Raw genomic sequence first — 17,708 nt, 5'->3', positions numbered from 1 at the left:
CAAGAGAAAGACCATGAATGACTTTTATTTTTAGTGCAGTTACATGAAATATTTTGGAATTGAAAGCTTTTAGCGTTCTTGTTTAACTTCAGTTCCCTGTTGAACAGTTTTGCAAACCAACCAAAGATTAATTTCCATTCCTCTGGTTTCCTGATGAGGAAATTCATTTCAGTTAACAGGGGGGGGGGATTTTCTTGTTAAGCTCATCTCCTGCACACCCATGCAGGTGTTCTCGCTCAGGACGTGCTGTGTGTGGGTGTAGACGCTGCGCTCAATTAGCATATCCCAGTGTCTTCTGTTAGTTTTGGTGCATTTGTGGGGAAAACGCACACCTTTGTCACTGTTACTGGTTTTGCTTTAATTCCTACCTTACCTGTGGCAAAAGCATAGGAGGAGAGGAATTTCTGTTTTGAGGGCACCTAAAAGGGAGAGCTGGGAGACACACACACACACTGAGTCTGTCATAACTTCAGGAGGCTGCAGCTTGTTTTGTTCCTTTTATCTGTAGCCACGTATCGGACCCTATCCAGTTTCTTTTAAGTATATTTGATTCGAGTATGATAAAAGTGTGTGTCCGTGCACGTGGTTGCGTGTGCGCGTAAGGCTTTCATACTAAACCTCTTAGTCGTACCATATTCATCTTTTAAATGCCTTCCTCTTCTAAGCAGCTGTTAAGCTCCTGTGTCAGCTGTGTCATTAATTCTCTCACATCCTTTTCATCTCTTCTCTTTCATGCTATTTAAGAATTAAAGCAACATTTATTTGGCATTTACAAATGTACTGAAACACGAGGAACCAATCACAATGTCTGTTTACAACAACTGCTCGCTTACCATTTAAAGCAACATTATGTGGAAATTGGCATTTTGTGTGATTTGGCGCCCCCTACAGCTCCAACACCATTGTCATAAATACAAATCCCAGGTCTGTAACAATTTGTCAGATGTAACTCATAACGTCATAACAATGTTATGTTAGCAAAACTTGTATGTTGAAGTAAACATGTATGTAACGCTGTGATCCGACCCTCTCACTGGAGTTACATAATGTAGAAACAAGTGATAGGCGGGCTGAGTGGCTGAGACAGAGACACCATTCACACTATTACAAGACACTGTACCACCAAAGTGATTTTGAAGCTGATACTTTAAGGTGATATAATTAAATTCATTTAACGGGGCAACCGTTAGTAAACATTAATGAGCGTCCAGTAAACATTAATGAGTGTTTTCAGTGGTCATAAAACACAACTAATAACTGGAACACCTCTCAGTCTGCAAATTAAATGCTTGCTGGCACAAAATTATCAGCACGGCTCCTCATTTAATACACTTTCTTTCTTTTATTGTCAGGGCTCTGGAGATCTTGACTCCAACATTCAACTAGGAAATACACTCCTGTGACAGTTATAGAAATTAAGACACTCTAAAATGAAATGTATCCTTAATTTCATTCCCTTTGCAGATATTCAAGTTTTGATGTATTTCAGTCGCCAGGTTGTGGTGTCTGAAGTTTTATTTCCTCAGTACCCTTCTTGCTTTATTTCTGTGAGACCTACATGTACAAGTTATCACAGAGAGTCAGTTCTGGTACCAGTGTTTCGTACTGTTGTTGTTTTTTCCTTTTCAGTTGAATTTCAATTAGATGTGTCCTCTCTTGGTGGGGAATTTAGTTTTGTAGCACATAGAAGAAAAAAAAATCTGGTTCAGCTCTGCGAGGATTGCTTGAGGCGCGTCTGCAGGCACAAAAGTTCACATTTCCTCTCTTGCTCTGTCTCTCCAGGTCATCCTATCAGAGCTCTACTCCACGGGTTTCCAGCGTTCCTTCTCAGACGATGATGACCTGACGGTAATTGCTGATAGTGATGTCGTCTATGCCTTTCAGGCCCCTCCCCTCTATGGTCGCGGAGGCTCCAACGCAACGCACTCAGGTAAACACTGTAACAAGATGCGCATTAAAGATGACGCTGACTTCCCACACTCATATTTTTTCCCCATTTCCAAATGTTTTCTTCCCTGGCCACCCTCCTCTTCTTGCTGAACTTTTATTCACACCGATTCGCACACCATTTCCCAGTCTCAGTGAGCCCTTATGTTTCATTAACAGCATTTTTCACAGGCAGACATATCACGGTGGTGAGGAGAGGAGCAGTGTCGGCAATGTGCTTCGTATTCTTCGTTTCATTCTGTTTCTTCATGCATAGCAAACAAATTAAATTAAATGCCATCTCTGAATGCCAGCCTGGTGCGTCACATTGTTCCAAACAAAAAGTTTGCATGAGTAACGTCTCGCCGGGATGAGCTCCTACGAATGATTAATTTATTTAGAACTCTGAGAAGTCATCAGATTGTCACTCCGGTCTCGAAGGATAACGGCGACAGAAGAGCTCCGTCTCCTTGCGCTCATAAAGCCGAGATACAGGTATGAGGTTGAGTCAGCCTTACATCATCACCGCCCTTTTAAAAACCCTTTCAGTCTGTGCAAGACACTGCCAAAGACACTATTGACATGAGAATGAGGATGAGAATAATGACACACAAACACACACTTGCTGTTCTTGAAAGCAGACTGGCTGACTTAATGTTCTCTGGAGCTCCTTTGAGATGTGCCATCTTGTTTCTGAAAGAAAAACTGTTTTTGTATGCAACACTACAGTAACCTTAACTCTTCCTACATTGCTCAATGCGATTCAAGGGGTGTGGCGTTTGAATACACTGGTGCTCTCTAATGAAAAGATACTTTTGGCTGCATTGTCTGAAGTGCACTATCAGTGTTTTGGGGGCCTTGATCCATCCTGCAAACTAAAAGTCAGGATAACACAAGCTCTGCTGCTTTGACTTTGACTCTTCTTTTATTAAATTTGTCTCTGGTGAGTTTATGAAAGTGCAATACTAAATGGCTGTACTGTACTTGCCATTTAAATGTGAGTCTTGCGCTGTGTACCTCCCTCTGCAGAGGAATAAATGTCACACATAGGCCTAATTGAGATTTCTTATGCACAAAGGGGTTCTATTAGTGGTATAACTTGAAAGGTCTTGAAAAGTTGAATTCATTTCTCTTACAAAAGGCCTTAAAAGACTGAACTCACTGAATTTACAAAAGTCTTAACATTGTCTCTTGCCAACTGCAAGCAGTGCCTTTAGTGTTTGCTGGTTGACTGCTATAATAAAAGTCTGATGGTAGCGTTTCCATCAGCAGCATCAAGTCTGCAGTTCCTGATGTTAACTGTTACAGTCGCTCGGAAGCTCTTTGCTTCGTGATGGGCAAGTGTTGATTTTAGCAAACGTCTAAATGAGAAGAAAAGAGAAACAGGTATTAAATTCTGTTCTATCTAGTAATGAAAAGGTTTGAAAAAGCCTTAAATATAACGTGGTGCACTCTGCAGAAACCATGTGTAGGTTTAATCGCTTAGTAAAGGAAAAACTATGAATGAACCAATTTTGGTTCAAAAACCTTCTTGTGACTGCTAGAGGGAAGCTTATTTTAAAGGTCAATATTCATTTTCAACTTTCTTTGATGCCACTTACTTTATAATTAATTACTAACACACAACTACAACTAATCAGTAGAATGGAAAATAACTTTGAAAGTGAAAATTATGTAGTTTAAAGCCTGTAGCACCTTGGGCACTATTGGATTGTGTAAAACATGCACCAAAAAATTGTGCTTAGACAACTTCTAGTTGAGGTAATAAAGCAAGCATCCTCTCACTGCAGATTAATCGCAGTCAGTCAAGCTCCAAGATTAAACCCTCCATCAGTGGCAAAATAAGTCTTATTATTTATCACTTAAGGCTGTTTCCCACCAGTGTGATGTGAAAATGTGATGCGGCAACACGGAAAATCTGCATGCGATTTTTCCTATTCACTATTATCCGCAGTGGAGTGTTACATGGTCATATTTCCACAATGTCCGTCTGAATATTTCCTCCCCTAAAAGGCTTTTAGGCTGTGGGTATGAGCCTGCCATTGGGTGCCTATTCCAGGCTGCATCCTCCTCCTCCACCGTTATTTTTTTCAAGAATCCCCGTTTCTAGCTAGCAACCTACACGCTGAAAAGTTATCCCAACCCAGGGCCCTAATTAGACAATCTATAACGGAAAACAAGATCCCTCAGCACTATTTTGCAGGGGCACTGTTGGGGCACATCTTTCATATCATAAGAGCAGCCCTGCTCCATCTGTTATAGTTCTGTCTTTTCAGAGACCAATGTTTAAAAACCACACAGCAATTACTTTAATTGATCAATGTTAATGTCTGAAAGGGGCTTAATTGAGTCATATTACTGCTGTGAGTGTGCGGTCATGAATAGCGATGTCTGCGGGTTGCCAGTTAGGCAAGTTGTGGTCATCCTTTTGTCCACCACCACTGCTGAATGAAGCCTTTATGGGGGTTTTTGTTACCCCCAATGAAGATCGACATCAATAATTCACATAATCTACTCAAGTGCTCATGAAAAATTTAGACTCTTCACTTTCTCAACAGGAGGCATTTCTATTGTCACCTCACACGGTAAAAACAGAGTGACAGTACTGAGAGAGGGAGCAGACACAGACACAGTACGGTCACATTTGCAGAAACACACGTGCTTACACAAGCATGCATGAGCAAACACACACACATCCGAATGCACGCACACACACACACACACACACACACACACACACATCCGCTGTGTAAGTCAAGTAGGTAATGAATCCATTAGAATGACTCTGGAGAGTCTCATAAATACACGCCTCTCAAGAGGAAACCTTACACAGAGCACTCACACACACACGCACACACACACAGAAATGCACTTGTAATGAATCACACTTAAGCACTCACTGGTAAATGTGACTTCCTTTCTTGTGAGTAATCTGATGAAAATGATGAATGGTCCTTACCTTCGGAATAATTCATAAGATCACAGCAGACCAGATTCCAGGATATCATAACTCCATTCAGTGGGATTTATGTCATGTTCTAGAGAGCGTAGCATGTAAATTTACACAAGCATTACTGATGAGACCTCGGCGTGGCAGTATGGAGATAAAAGATGATGCATGGCGGTGTTTTTCTGCATAATTTCTTCTTAGTGGGGAGGACAGTTGTTTGAAACTATGTAGCTGCCATTGTAATAGGGAATGTTTTTACATAATGTCAGATTTCACTGTCCCACACTTCATGGGAAAGTACACCATGCTTTTATTTTTCATTTTGCGTCGCCGTGTGGCATATTTTGGTTTGACTATTCAGTTTCAGCGTATAAATACTGTTTGAATTTCTTCCATGTTTTACACTTTTTCGTTGCTCATATAAAATGGCAGAGATGAAGTACTGTATGCTCGGAAGGAAGTAGGAAGTGATTACGTGCAACGCCAGTGGGTTTTCACCCAAGCCCGATCAATGTTTTTGTATATTGGGGAGAAGTTGTTTGATTCCGTCCTCCTCACATGCGTCGGGTAGTGCAGACGTCTCTTCCTGCAACCAAACAAACCCTTCAGCTACGGTATTACTGCCGTCCATCATGTAGTTTGTTTTTGCAGCTTCTGTAGGAAAAGTAAAGTCAGCTGCTGCAGTGACAGATGACTGCATGGAAAGCCTGTAGACCTGGAAATGTAATGAAAAGTGCTCGACTTACCAGATGACATCCTGTGTTTGGTTTTTCTAAAAGTATATGTGATATGTCGCCATAGAAACAGACATTGATGATCTTCATTTTGATTCATAATTTTTAATTAGTTTCTGCTTCATAATTCTTCACGAAACGAATGTGTATGCACATTCCTGTCTCAAGTTTTCATCTATGGTGGTAAATGAGCCTCATGTGGGAATAGGTAGCATGTCTCTAAGTCGTTGACTTCATCTTAATATCATTATTAACTCTCAATTAGAGCCTGTTGATCACACATGATGAAATACACACCACATGATTATTACAACCCTGTGGAGGAGGTCTGTGATTTGCAGACATGATACATAAGTCACCGGAATGACGCGTGAAGATGCTAATTTAGCTCAAGTAACAATGTGCCTTTCGATATTATATGGAAATGAAGTGATGTTAATATAATTGGATTTGTTCGGCAGTTATAACTGTCACTGAGAACAGATCTTTTCCCAAGGTGATTAAACGTGTCACTGAGAGAGTACTGGCTCAATGTTTAATGTTTTTGGCAGACCTTCATTATTCTGTTGAGCTGATGAAATTATTGTTTTAATACTTTATTTAAAAAAGAAATTCAATCCCTGAACAGAATTTTTAGCAGAAAGTCCACCATAGGCTCACCACGCTTGTCGAAGTTACCACTGTTACGCTGAGTCTTGGCATTAACCGCTTACATTTCTTGCCCATTGCCCCAACTGTTGTTTTGCTTTCTTTTTTTTTTTAAATCAATACTTAGTCGGACGATGAGCGCTACAATTATAAAGCAGAGGCGTCTGCTCTGTGCAGCAGCAGCGCCACCAGCAAAGAAGCAGGAGTCACATTTCACGTAATATGCAGCGAAAGTAAGTTGACCGACAAGATGATGGTAGAGGACTGGCTATAGCGGTAAGTGCTAATCTCACTGAACACATTGCATATCCTGTGACTAGCCGCCTTCATAATAAAAGTCACATGGTGTTTCACAAATTAAATGCTTTTAATGTGAAGCTGCATCAGTAAGAAATGTTCAGTTTGCATTAGTGGTAAAATGAAACAACGCTCTACAGATAGCGAGCGTCTTCTCTGGTAAAAAGCCTGGTGTTACCAGTTCTTGTCACATGTTTTTTAGCTGGTGGGAACATTTTGTCACCACGGCAACTCTAGTCCGCAGTGTATAATAAGTTAGCTACAAAAGAAAAAAGGGAGCTTAATAAAATTTGAAATTCTAAAATAAATAGCAACAATAAATCTATACAGTTATAATGGGTTTATATGATCAAATAAGTCTTATAAGAAGGAGAAACAAACTGGAAAAACTATGGTAACATACTGGATGCCATGTCTCGAAAGGTTTAAATATAGCCACATATACAGTGTGCAAAAACATAAGGTGCGAGACATGTAATAAACTGGCAACTGAAACAGGGAATTCAGCCTCAGTGTATTCTCAGAGAGGTTTGATCAGCACAGGGCAAAGCATGTTAGTTTTCTCAGTCTGAAAGCAGACAGCAGTCACATACTGATGTCCTCCTGGGACTGTCTTTACCTCTCTGTTAAACCACCTCAGCATGACAATTTGGAACTGGGTTGAGTGGCACAACTCTGTTCAGAAATGCTCTTCATGCAGCGTCCTCTTCAGACTGAGAGAAAGACGAGGGCTGAAAATGTGCCTTAACAGCGGATGATGACAGGCGGGATTGAAACGGGAATAAGGCCAATTACAGCACAGCAGAACTTGGACATGCAGCAGCAAGTGCAGAGGACACTGTGATGGGTTCATCATCACACCTCCTTGCTCGCCCCTGCCACCTCCTCTTCCTCTGTGATCCTGAAAATTGTACTTTTGCCGGCATGATATTACTGCTACCGTAGTGGAGGATACAAAAGAGGCTGCTGCTGACACACACGTGTCCTCCACAAGCAAGAGAGCTTTTCAGATTTAGGGGGATTGACCTGATTGTAAGGCCAGAATAACTGCTAACAATAGCAACAAAAGCACTAGTAGAAATAACAGAAAAAAGAATCAGCTCATCAGATTTGTAAAGTCCTGCTTCAGTAGGCTTCTGTGCAGTTTGCTGGTGTTGAAAATAGCCATCAAAGTCTGCGATGGTTTACTATAACTAGACCTCCAGGATTGCATTTCATATTTTCCTCTACTCCCTGAAATATCATGTCAGCACCAACACATTCCTTTCTATTTTCCAAGATGGTGCTATTTCCAGTCCGAACAAAATGTTCTGCAGCAATGAAAGTGACTCTGTGAGACTAGCTCTTGTTGATTGTTTTTTACTGTCAGCTATATACAGCTAGCTAAACAGTGAAACGAAACAACGTTCTCCCAGGACCTTTGTGCTACATAGAACAACGCAAGTGAATACACTGAAACAACTGAGACTTCACAGACACAAGACTACATGAAGTGCATGCATGCTACAATATACAGACAGTGCAAGATTGTGCAAATTACCGAATCAAAAAATCACTTACAGTGCAAATGTGAGAACTGTGTATTTAAAACGGAATAAATAGATAAAAAACTGCTGTAAAAGTAAACACAAATTGCTGTATAAAGTAGAGCCCAATCAACATGTTGGTTTGCCAATATTACAGGCTGATATTGGATAGATTTTAAGTTTTAACCTGCTGATAGCATTAGAGAAGAAGTCAGGACAGGCGGTCACCAAAGTTGTGTCAGTTTACCCTGAGAGCAACATGGATATCTGAACCAGATGTCACAGTAATCATACAATAGTTGTTGAGACATTTCGATCAAAACTTAAAAATTAACCTCTTCTTATGCCTGGAAATGTACGTAAAACTATCCTAAATGTCTAGTCCAAAGTACATTTAAAGCTGTTGTTGAATTTGAGTACAGGAATGGTTTTGGGCTCTTTGGAAAGCTGATTTTTGTTCCCAAACTATCATAAGCTCTGTAAGTACTTCTGCCCTTGATTGAGTTTGAACACGCTGAATTATTTATTCATTTTTCTCGCCAATTTTTTTCATTGCAAAAGTAAGCCTGCAGAAGACCTGTAACTGCCCCTATTAGCTGGAAAACAGATTGGGTCCACATCATGTAGTCTTACATGGTCCAAGTTTCAATAACAATATCACTGAAAATGGAAACTTAACACTTGTTTTTCTGATGAAACATCTGGGCACCTGTACTGTACATATGTCTCTATCCATGAATGTGTCTAAAAAACTCAGTATTATGATTATGCAGTATTATGATATTTATATTTGGTTCTTGGCATATAAAAAGTCTAAATGGCTTCTACTCGCTCCTGATTCTTCCTTTACATAACTTTTTTCTTGTGTGTGATAATGGGTAAGGGCAAATGGGGAGGAGGAGGGTAATGCCTTGGAGTCCAAGCTAAGTGTTGAGTTAAGTAGCTACATGTTATATTTTGTAGCCAGTCCTGCTGTAGAGGGTTTGATGTATCCTGGAAATTCCTCTCCTGTCATTACCCGTTGTGTGTCTTAGTGTATGGGAGCCGGACCTTCCCGACTTCATCAGTAAGCGCTGTCGGAGATGTTGAATCAATGCCGCTCCCAGGTACAATAATGAGGTTTCGCATTTAGAGGAAGTGGCAACAGGAGGTCTCATGATGGAAAACACTGAAAAATCAATTAGGTCCAAAGCGCCACAATAGCATCCTATTTCACCCTCAACAATCCAGGCAATTTGCACATAAATAGAGTGATAAAGCTGCGTAATGCTGCACAAAGAAAAAGACTTCCCGCTGAATGGAAGCTCAGGGAAGCTTAGCGTGCTAACTTTGTGTGATGTTCACTTGGTGCCCTTGAATTTAAAAAGTAAAGTCCAGGCTCAGCCACGTGTTTCGGGGATAATGGAGAAGTCAATCAAGATTTGAGCAGAGTGGATTGTGAGGGTTGCCTGCACACAGAGAGGCCAACTGGGCCAATAGAGAGGGAATGAGTGCGAGTGTTTGTGTGTGTGTTGTTTGTATGTTAAAAAATAGTAAATTCTGAGGGGAAAGTGATAGAAAAAGTCGTTTATATATGGAGATTAAGAGATTTGTTTTGATTCGACTAACAGAAAACAGCATCTACATTCTGAAATAGATGCAGTTATGTCTTCCTTTCACACACACTTTATGGCGTGGCTCCGAATACAGCGCTCTCCAGCAGGTTATTGAGTGTTCAGGTCCTGTCACGCTGAACTGCAGAGCTGAAGCTAAGCCACTGTGTCGCTCCCATCAACCCACTGAGGGTGGAGAGTCAGACATTTCAACACTACACTGAGAGGTGTTTAACTGGGCAGACACATCCTTCAATCAGGTACTAACAGTGACGGTATTACTTCCGCACAAGCGAACACACGGAATCAAACACAGTTTTATCATTTCTGTGGTCAGCACAACCGACAAATCACTTCCCACAGTCACACTTGCACGTTATTCTTGGCAGAATATCCAGAGCAAGATAATTCAATAGATGAATGATGTGTAGGACTCACAACCCTGATTCCAAGTTTACACGCTCATGGAACAGAATGCAATAAACAATTTTCGACATATATACTGTAAAATGAGTAAAAAGACATTATCACCTTTTAAGTTGATATAGATGTCAGTCTGGTAGAGCTAAACAATGAGTTGAAACTCACTGTAAACATCCTTAAAGCCGAGGGGAACTGCAGAATTGCGTGATATCAAATATGATTTTTTTATAATAATATAATCATATTTTTTACAGTTAAAAAAGTCTGAAAACGGAAAAATGACCAGCACGGCACTCAGTAGAGCGCATACCTCCACCAAGGCCAAACACTCCCCTTCAATTCAATCCAGTCTAATCCGATATCAAACTCGATGGCCCTGTGTAATCCTGCCAACAAACCAACAAACAAACACACTGGGGTGAAAATAGTGTCTACGGTGAGCTTACATCATGTAATATAATGTAATAATGTATTATGTGTAAGGGCAGGATTGTTGCGCATACAAACACACTGCCATGTGTGCTCACGAGCTTCGACATAAATTGCCTCACACTGAGACAAAGACATCACACATGCAAATTCAGCCCTGCAAAGTACACTTCTGTCGCAGCTCCATTAAGGCAATTACAGGCGGCCCGAAAGCAAAGTCGGTGCAGAAAAGCAAAAACATTCCAGGAACATTCACAGGGGAACTCTTGGCCCTCCAGTAGATTTCATCATTTAAAATAACCTGAAGAGAATGAAGGCAGAAAGAAATTTGGTATGTCTACACTTGCTGCTCTGATCATCACGACTGCCTCTGGAACGTGTTTTCAAATCATCCGGGAAATAACAGCTCAGCTGCCTCATGTAGAACAACACAAATGGTGCATAAAAGCCAACTCGAAAGCTTCCTCTGCCAATGAGCCTGTTAAAACAAAGCCTACAGTAGAAGTGGCAATACATCTCAGTTGTGTTCAAGTGAACCAGTCAGCGGGGCAGAAAGTTTGTAAACAGCCAGAACGTTCAGTGCTGTGGTGTGAACTGAGCGTGAACTAATGCTCGAGACATGATGTAACTAGATGCAAAATACCAAGGGCAACTTCAATGGCTGCAACTTTGTTCATCATGTCTTAGTATGAGAAGGCAGCAGGGTGTTGTGGCTACTGTAAACACACTATTGTGTCTTCTTTTAACATAATGGGATCACTAAAAAAAAAAGTAGACCCGTGGGAAGATGAGCTGAGTGTAGATGAGGGATGGTAGAAGAAGGTATGAGGCGAGAGAAGAAGAGGGAAGCAGCAGGTGTACTTGGTTCCTCCCCAGCCGCCTCCCTAATCTGTCATTTGGCTGCTGGCAGAAAGCTCAGGTGCTGCACTGTCAACAGGGAGCACCTGTGGTCAGATGGCTGTTTGCTGCCAGGACCTCTGAAGCCCACGACCCCCTGGGTATTTTTAGTGAGGTGTGTGGATTGCACTGACGTGGGTCGCTCATTTGGTCTTTAAACCACTTGAGACGAGCGTCAATCCTCTCTGAAGTTTATTTTGTTGCTTTTTTGTGTTACATGGCTCGTTTTCTATTTCTGCACATCACTTTCAAACAAACAGAACTTTTTTGGAAAATAAGACATCAATGTTGAAAGATTTTTGCCTCTGGTGCAGCACCAAAATGCTGCACGACTATGTACTAGCAATAAGGCTTAAATTGACCGTGTGGTTGGATTCCTGCCTCTTCTACAGAAACACCTGAAACACCTCATCAGTATTATTTCCGTGATTAGTTTGGCACTTAAGTATTGCTTTAGCACAGCTGCTCTGTTGTTGTTAGATTTGCTGGGTCAGGCGTGTGTAAGCTGACCAATCAGAGCAGACCGGGTGTTCTTAAAGAGACAGGAACTAAAACAGAGAGTTTCAGACAGAGGAGGAATATAGTGCTGCTGCACTGGACAGTCTGAGAAAACTGATGTGTTTTTTGAGCATGAAAGCATGTAAACCTGTTATAGTAGTAACCCAAAATAAAAATATGAACCTGGAATTGACTTTAAAGGGACAGTTCAACACAAAATCAAAAGTACATGCACTTCCCTCCTACCACTGTCTACTGTAGATTGTTTTGCTGTGAGTTTCCAGGTTTTTTTGTTTTTTCATTGTTTGTTTTTGTTTTGTTTTTTTGTTTTTGTGCACTTTGAGCACCAAAGGCGGAGTGCCGTGTAGTTCCATGTAGTTCCATTATATTTAGTAAAAGGGAAAATATGTATTTTTGATTTTGGGGTGAACTGTCCCCGTAACACTGTCATCCTAAAAATGTTGTAATTCGATAGCTCCAGGTCGTCGGTCTACTGAACCTCTGCTGCCTTCCATCAGTTAGCAGACACTTTCCTCACATATCTCACAAGAATAAGTCATCCAATGTGGAGTGAAGGGGTCTTTGATTAGCAAAAGTCCCTATGCAAAGGTCTGTGTGAAAGCTCGCTGTAGTCCTGTGTTTAGATATAAGTATAAGTTGATAGAATATTTATATACAGTAAGAGCACAGTGTTTCCTCCCAGGCACAAAAAAAATCTCCTCCACTCCTACTACAGATTTCTAAACACATTAAAAAAAATCTTCCTTTGTAGCAATTATTGCTGGGTTTTTACTTCCTGACTACTTATGAGGCTGAAGGGTGATTCAGCACAAACAGTCAGATAGTGGAGACAGATAAATGATAAATGGAGTGCCGGAGAGAAAAGGGAGTAAACGGTAATACAAAAGGAAGAAATGGAGGAGAGGAGAGCGAGTGCCAGAGGAGGTGTAGTGTCTTCTGTTTAATTAACGCCGACATACAAACCACCTCCAATCTCAAGAGCCATTTCTGTTTCTCATCTCGTCTCTCTCCTGCTACACCCACTCTTTTTGTATCTTTACCTCTTTCTCCCTCACTTGCATTCACTTCAGTCTCTATGTTTATCTTTTAATTAAAAAAAGCGGATTATAAACAGTTTCCTGCCACGACCGGGACATTGCCACTAAAACGACAATAAACAGTTCAATATCACGCTAATTGATCATCAAATAAATGCATTTATGAGAAGGTGCACAGCTTTTCTTCCTCATCGTGAACATTCACTGACGCCTTGTTGTCTCTTTACATGTTCTTTAATTCAACTTGGGAATTACTTTTTAAAATTAGCACTGACTGCTCTTTGCTACTGCCCTCTTCTAACTCTCTGCTTTTCTATCCACTCTGGTCTCCTTCCTCTTTTCATTCCTCCCTCTGTCACTAACACCTCCTACCGTCTCTGTCAATCTCAGGAAGAGGAGGTGAGAATGAGAGTCTGGCAGGAGGTTCTCCCAGCGCACCCTCGACATATGGGTGACATCACACTACTCACTGTGCAGAGGATATAACTTTCTGGTTTCGAAACTACCCACTGGTGTAACAGGGCTGATTTGTTTGATTTTCATTCAGCCATCTATCCTAACTGTTCTGCATACGTTTACATAATGTCATGACCTTTCTGCTCCTCCCACTGTTTAGAAGAGGTTTCATATTACGGCTGTACCGAATAGTTCAAAGCTTAAAGGTGCAATATGGAAGACTTGGCCAGCTGTTAGCATTAACTGCTGCTAACTGTAGCTGCCATTAGCTAGTTAGCTTGGTTAGCCGTGAATGTAGTAGTCGGGAGTAGCACAGGAGCTTTGGACAGGGACGGGGCCAGGGCTAACTGGTGGGTATGCTAATGTTAGCAGATATCTCTGCAACACTGATGTAAAAACTGCTATCTCTTCACATTATGTTAATAATTATGGTTCATTTTTGGAATTTTTTCACCTAAAATACCTACATATTGTAACTTTAACTCACAACCTTGGCATTTAAATTCTAAATGAAGGTATGAATGCAGTGCAGGTTTTTTTTTTAAACTAGTTTTTTGTCCAGTTGAAAACAGGGATTAGGGCAAACTGCTGTTATCATTTGAAGATATCAGATCTGCTTGATTGAAACATTTCCAATAACTCAAGGGTGTTGTAAAGTCTGAGAGCCAAAATGAATTGAAAACAATTGGCTCCACCACTATTTTAGTGAATTACTTTAGTCATTACAAAGACAAAACATCATGTTGTATGTATCTGTATTCACCTGCCATCGAGACATCACCACTTTCATAACAACAACTACTATAGAAAGATGTCAAAGACACCCCCCATGGTTCAGTCATATATATGACTAACTCATTTAATCCATGAAAACACTTTCAAATTGAGGATTTTGTTCAACGATATTTCAATTTATTTCAGGGTGATGACATCATAAAATATGACAACAGACATTTTGTTGGAGCTCAACAGAAGCCTTGAGTGTAAAAAAAAAAATTACATTTAGTACTTACACTTTGCAGTAAGGTACATGAAATACTGAGTAATTACTAAGAAATAAATTACTTACGATTAAAACAAGGGTGAGACAAAGAGACAGAAGATGAATGTACTGTCTAAAATGTCACATCAAGTGGCACCTGTGTGCTAAGATAGACCAATATTCATCAGAGCTTTTCTCGGTTTGTTTTAACAGTCGGCACTTTTACTCCTTCATTTAGATACATTTTTTTCGCTGAAAGGTGTATTTACTTACTGAAAATCCAGTCATTCAGCAAATAATGGTGACCTTCTCTGTCCTTTTCTCTTGTCACTTCTTGCAGTAAGTGTGTCTGTGTGTGTCTTAATAATCTGTCTGCTTGCTTTTGTGAAGGCGCTACATCTAAGCTTTACATCTATTCACACTTGCTTTCCTGCGTGTGTGGTTTGGTTTGTTTTGTGTGTGTGTCTGTGTGTGTCTGTGTGTGTGTGTGTGTGTGTGTGTGTGTGTGCGTGCGTGCGTGCGTGCGTGTGATATTGCAAGGTGGCAGTGATTAATTGCACGGTACGGTTCGAACAAGCATCGTTTAATTAAATTCTCTGATAATGTCAAAGTTTATGTTTCCTGGGAGACAAGAGGTTGGGCCTTCTGCATCCCTTCAGCTATTACCCACTATTAATCACAGCTTGTGTGTGTCTGTGTGTGTCTGTGCATGTGTGTGAGTGTGTGTGTGTGTGATTGTTCTTACAGCTCCTTGGGGTAAATAAGAATCAAAGGGCAATTCTGGTATAATGTTTTCAGTGTAAACGTGTCACATTAGACGTTACTCCTTGCAAAGCAGTTTCCCCATCTGGCACCCAGAGCTGTTTTATGGCCCTGGTCCATTTCAGTCAAATGAATAGAAGCAAAAACACCTCATATCAGGGTTCACAGGGGTACTGGAAATCCTTGAAAATGCATATACAAATACATTTTTTTTTATATTTTCAATGTTGGATAAAAAATTGTAAATTCTTTACTTTCAAAGTTAAGCCATATATCGGCTCAGCCGGGTAACAGGATGCAAAGTGTGCTGACCGACACGTGACACATTTTGAAGCATGAAACTTTATGCTTTCCTTTAATATGTCATCCTGCTGTAAAATTCTATCCTCAAACATAATTTTGCATTTGTACATTAAATGAATGTGTTGAAGTGAAATCATCATTTTAAGTATGTGTAATATGTAATCTACCATAGCTTTAAAGCTTTAAAATGCCACTTGAAAAGTGCTTGAGTTTGACTGTGGAAAATATGTCAGAACGCTGTCGTATTCATTGTTTTGTCTTGTTTTGTTTTTTTTTTGTTCTTTTAGGCATTTTTAAAGTGACATTTTTTTCTAGTGCAACTAAATATTCTCTACCCTTTTATTCGCCTCACACACAGTGATTCTTCTTTTAAAGTGAATGAATTTTTCAAGCACCAAATAGCAGCACTGAGATGCCTCAGTTTAGTTTCATATCAGTGAGAGATCTGAACAAGCTACAAAAAGCAATGGTCATTTGCATTGTTTTTTAAGTTGCGTTAAAGAAGCTTAGCTTTGTTTGTCTTGTAATGTACATATGTATAAATACTTAATACGTAATAACAAATTGTATTCATACTAAAAGCTGTAAAGTAAGCAGTAAAGCTGTTCACACTACATTGACAAGGACAAATTTGTTCAATACTGGATGGCAAAAAAAAAACCCAAACCATTTGTGCGTGTGATTGGACTTCACGTTGTATATCAGCCTTTATTAAACAGCTCTCCACTCCTCTGCTCTGCTCAGGGTATCACCACAGCCTCCCCTCCTCCCCCTACACCTCTTCGGCTGGATCTGATGGTCAGAGGTTACCTCCATCTGGCACCCTCTCCTCTGAATACCTGAACCAAGGCGGCTCCACGAAGGTCCTCCTCCTCATCTGCAACACTGCAGGATCTGGCCAGCAGGCTGTCAGGTGAGACACTTGACACTTTCAATTTGTTGTCATTGTTGGCTACATTTTTATTGAACCGATATCTTGTCCTTGGACTTTATTGAGCGATAACACTTCATCTTGTGAATAGCTTCTGTTTAGCACAAAGCGGCAGAGACAGTTACTGTACCTGATAAGACCGTTTTTGAGGATGTGAAATCCGACATTTGTGAGATTTTCTTAACGCTTGTTCTTGTATAGCAGCACAGGGGTCTTAAATACAATACTTCATTTATTCTTTTACACTGTTCTTCATCTGATGTTGTCTTAATGTCAGCACATTCTGTTCGACTCTGTCCTGTATGTCAAGCATGAATGCCACAGACTCTTGCTTTTATTAAGCTTGAGCCTCCTGAACTCCCATTTAGCTGGCATCTGACAGTGTGGACACCTGAGAGGGAGTCGAACAATATGCTCAAATAGAAGCACTTAACCTGAGAAAGTTGTGTATGATTGGTTGCCATATGTTACTCTAACAAGGTAGGCATGCAGCTGATGGACAACAGCAACACAGTTGGACCAAACGGTGGAAGCAGAGTTTTTTTGTTTGTCGCTCAAAGGTGAGCTGTGTTGTTCTTTTTGGAGATAAATGTCCCACAGGGGCTGAATAACATGCCCTGATCACATCCACTTCATGAGTAGGCAACATCACAAATGTGAAAGGGATCCAGGCTATTAAAAGATAACACTTTTTTTTCAGAGCCTTCTTAGAAGTGAGCAAGGATTTAAGCACCTGATCCAAGTTAATGCACGATTATTCTGCAGCTACCATAAAGATTAATCCATCATAGCACAAAGGATCATAGCTAAAGCAGGAAAGATAGTCCAGCTGAGCGTCTTGTGATTCCAGTGAAGTACTCCGTATCAATGAAAAGATTCAAAGTAAAAGCGGTAAACTCTCTGGCACACCTTTGAACAATGTTTGATTAGTGAGAATTACTTTATTTAATGACACTTTTAAAACGGTTCAAAGAAGCTGCTGACTCTGGATTCAGCCAATGATCATACATCACCAGACCTTTTGTCTAGCAAACACCTGAATAATTGAATCCGTGATGTAAAATTGTCCTTTAGTAGATGAATTAAAGACCACAGAATTGCATCCAGTATTTACACGAGTCTGCTCCTGTTTGTTTAAAGTGCATATCAAGTGCCTGTTTTAGCTCAGTTTATCCAGTTCTCACTGAGCATTAAAGTGAAGTTTGTGAGGCATAAACTTAACTGCTGGAAACATTTCACTTTGGTGAACACTGATTGGGTTGCTCAGTTCCTGCTGGCACATCATGGCACATCCAT

At 40.4% G+C, this 17,708-nt stretch overlaps 1 protein-coding gene across 1 annotated transcript in view; it reads left to right on the top strand.

Annotated features, from left to right (window-relative positions):
• Nucleotides 1-17,708, top strand: part of usp43a (ubiquitin specific peptidase 43a) — a 118,533-nt gene that overhangs the window by 62,373 nt on the left and 38,452 nt on the right. The window contains exons 6-7 of the mRNA XM_084344349.1: nucleotides 1,783-1,930; nucleotides 16,226-16,394. Of these exons, the coding sequence (XP_084200475.1) occupies nucleotides 1,783-1,930; nucleotides 16,226-16,394 (317 nt within the window). The remainder of the gene's footprint in view (nucleotides 1-1,782; nucleotides 1,931-16,225; nucleotides 16,395-17,708) is intronic.

This window comes from Pagrus pagrus (assembly GCF_965226575.1).
Source record: "Pagrus pagrus genome assembly, chromosome: 2".
Lineage (NCBI taxonomy): Eukaryota > Metazoa > Chordata > Actinopteri > Spariformes > Sparidae > Pagrus > Pagrus pagrus.
The sequence above is the reverse complement of the archived record's forward strand: the minus strand, read 5'-3'. Positions and strand labels throughout refer to the sequence as shown.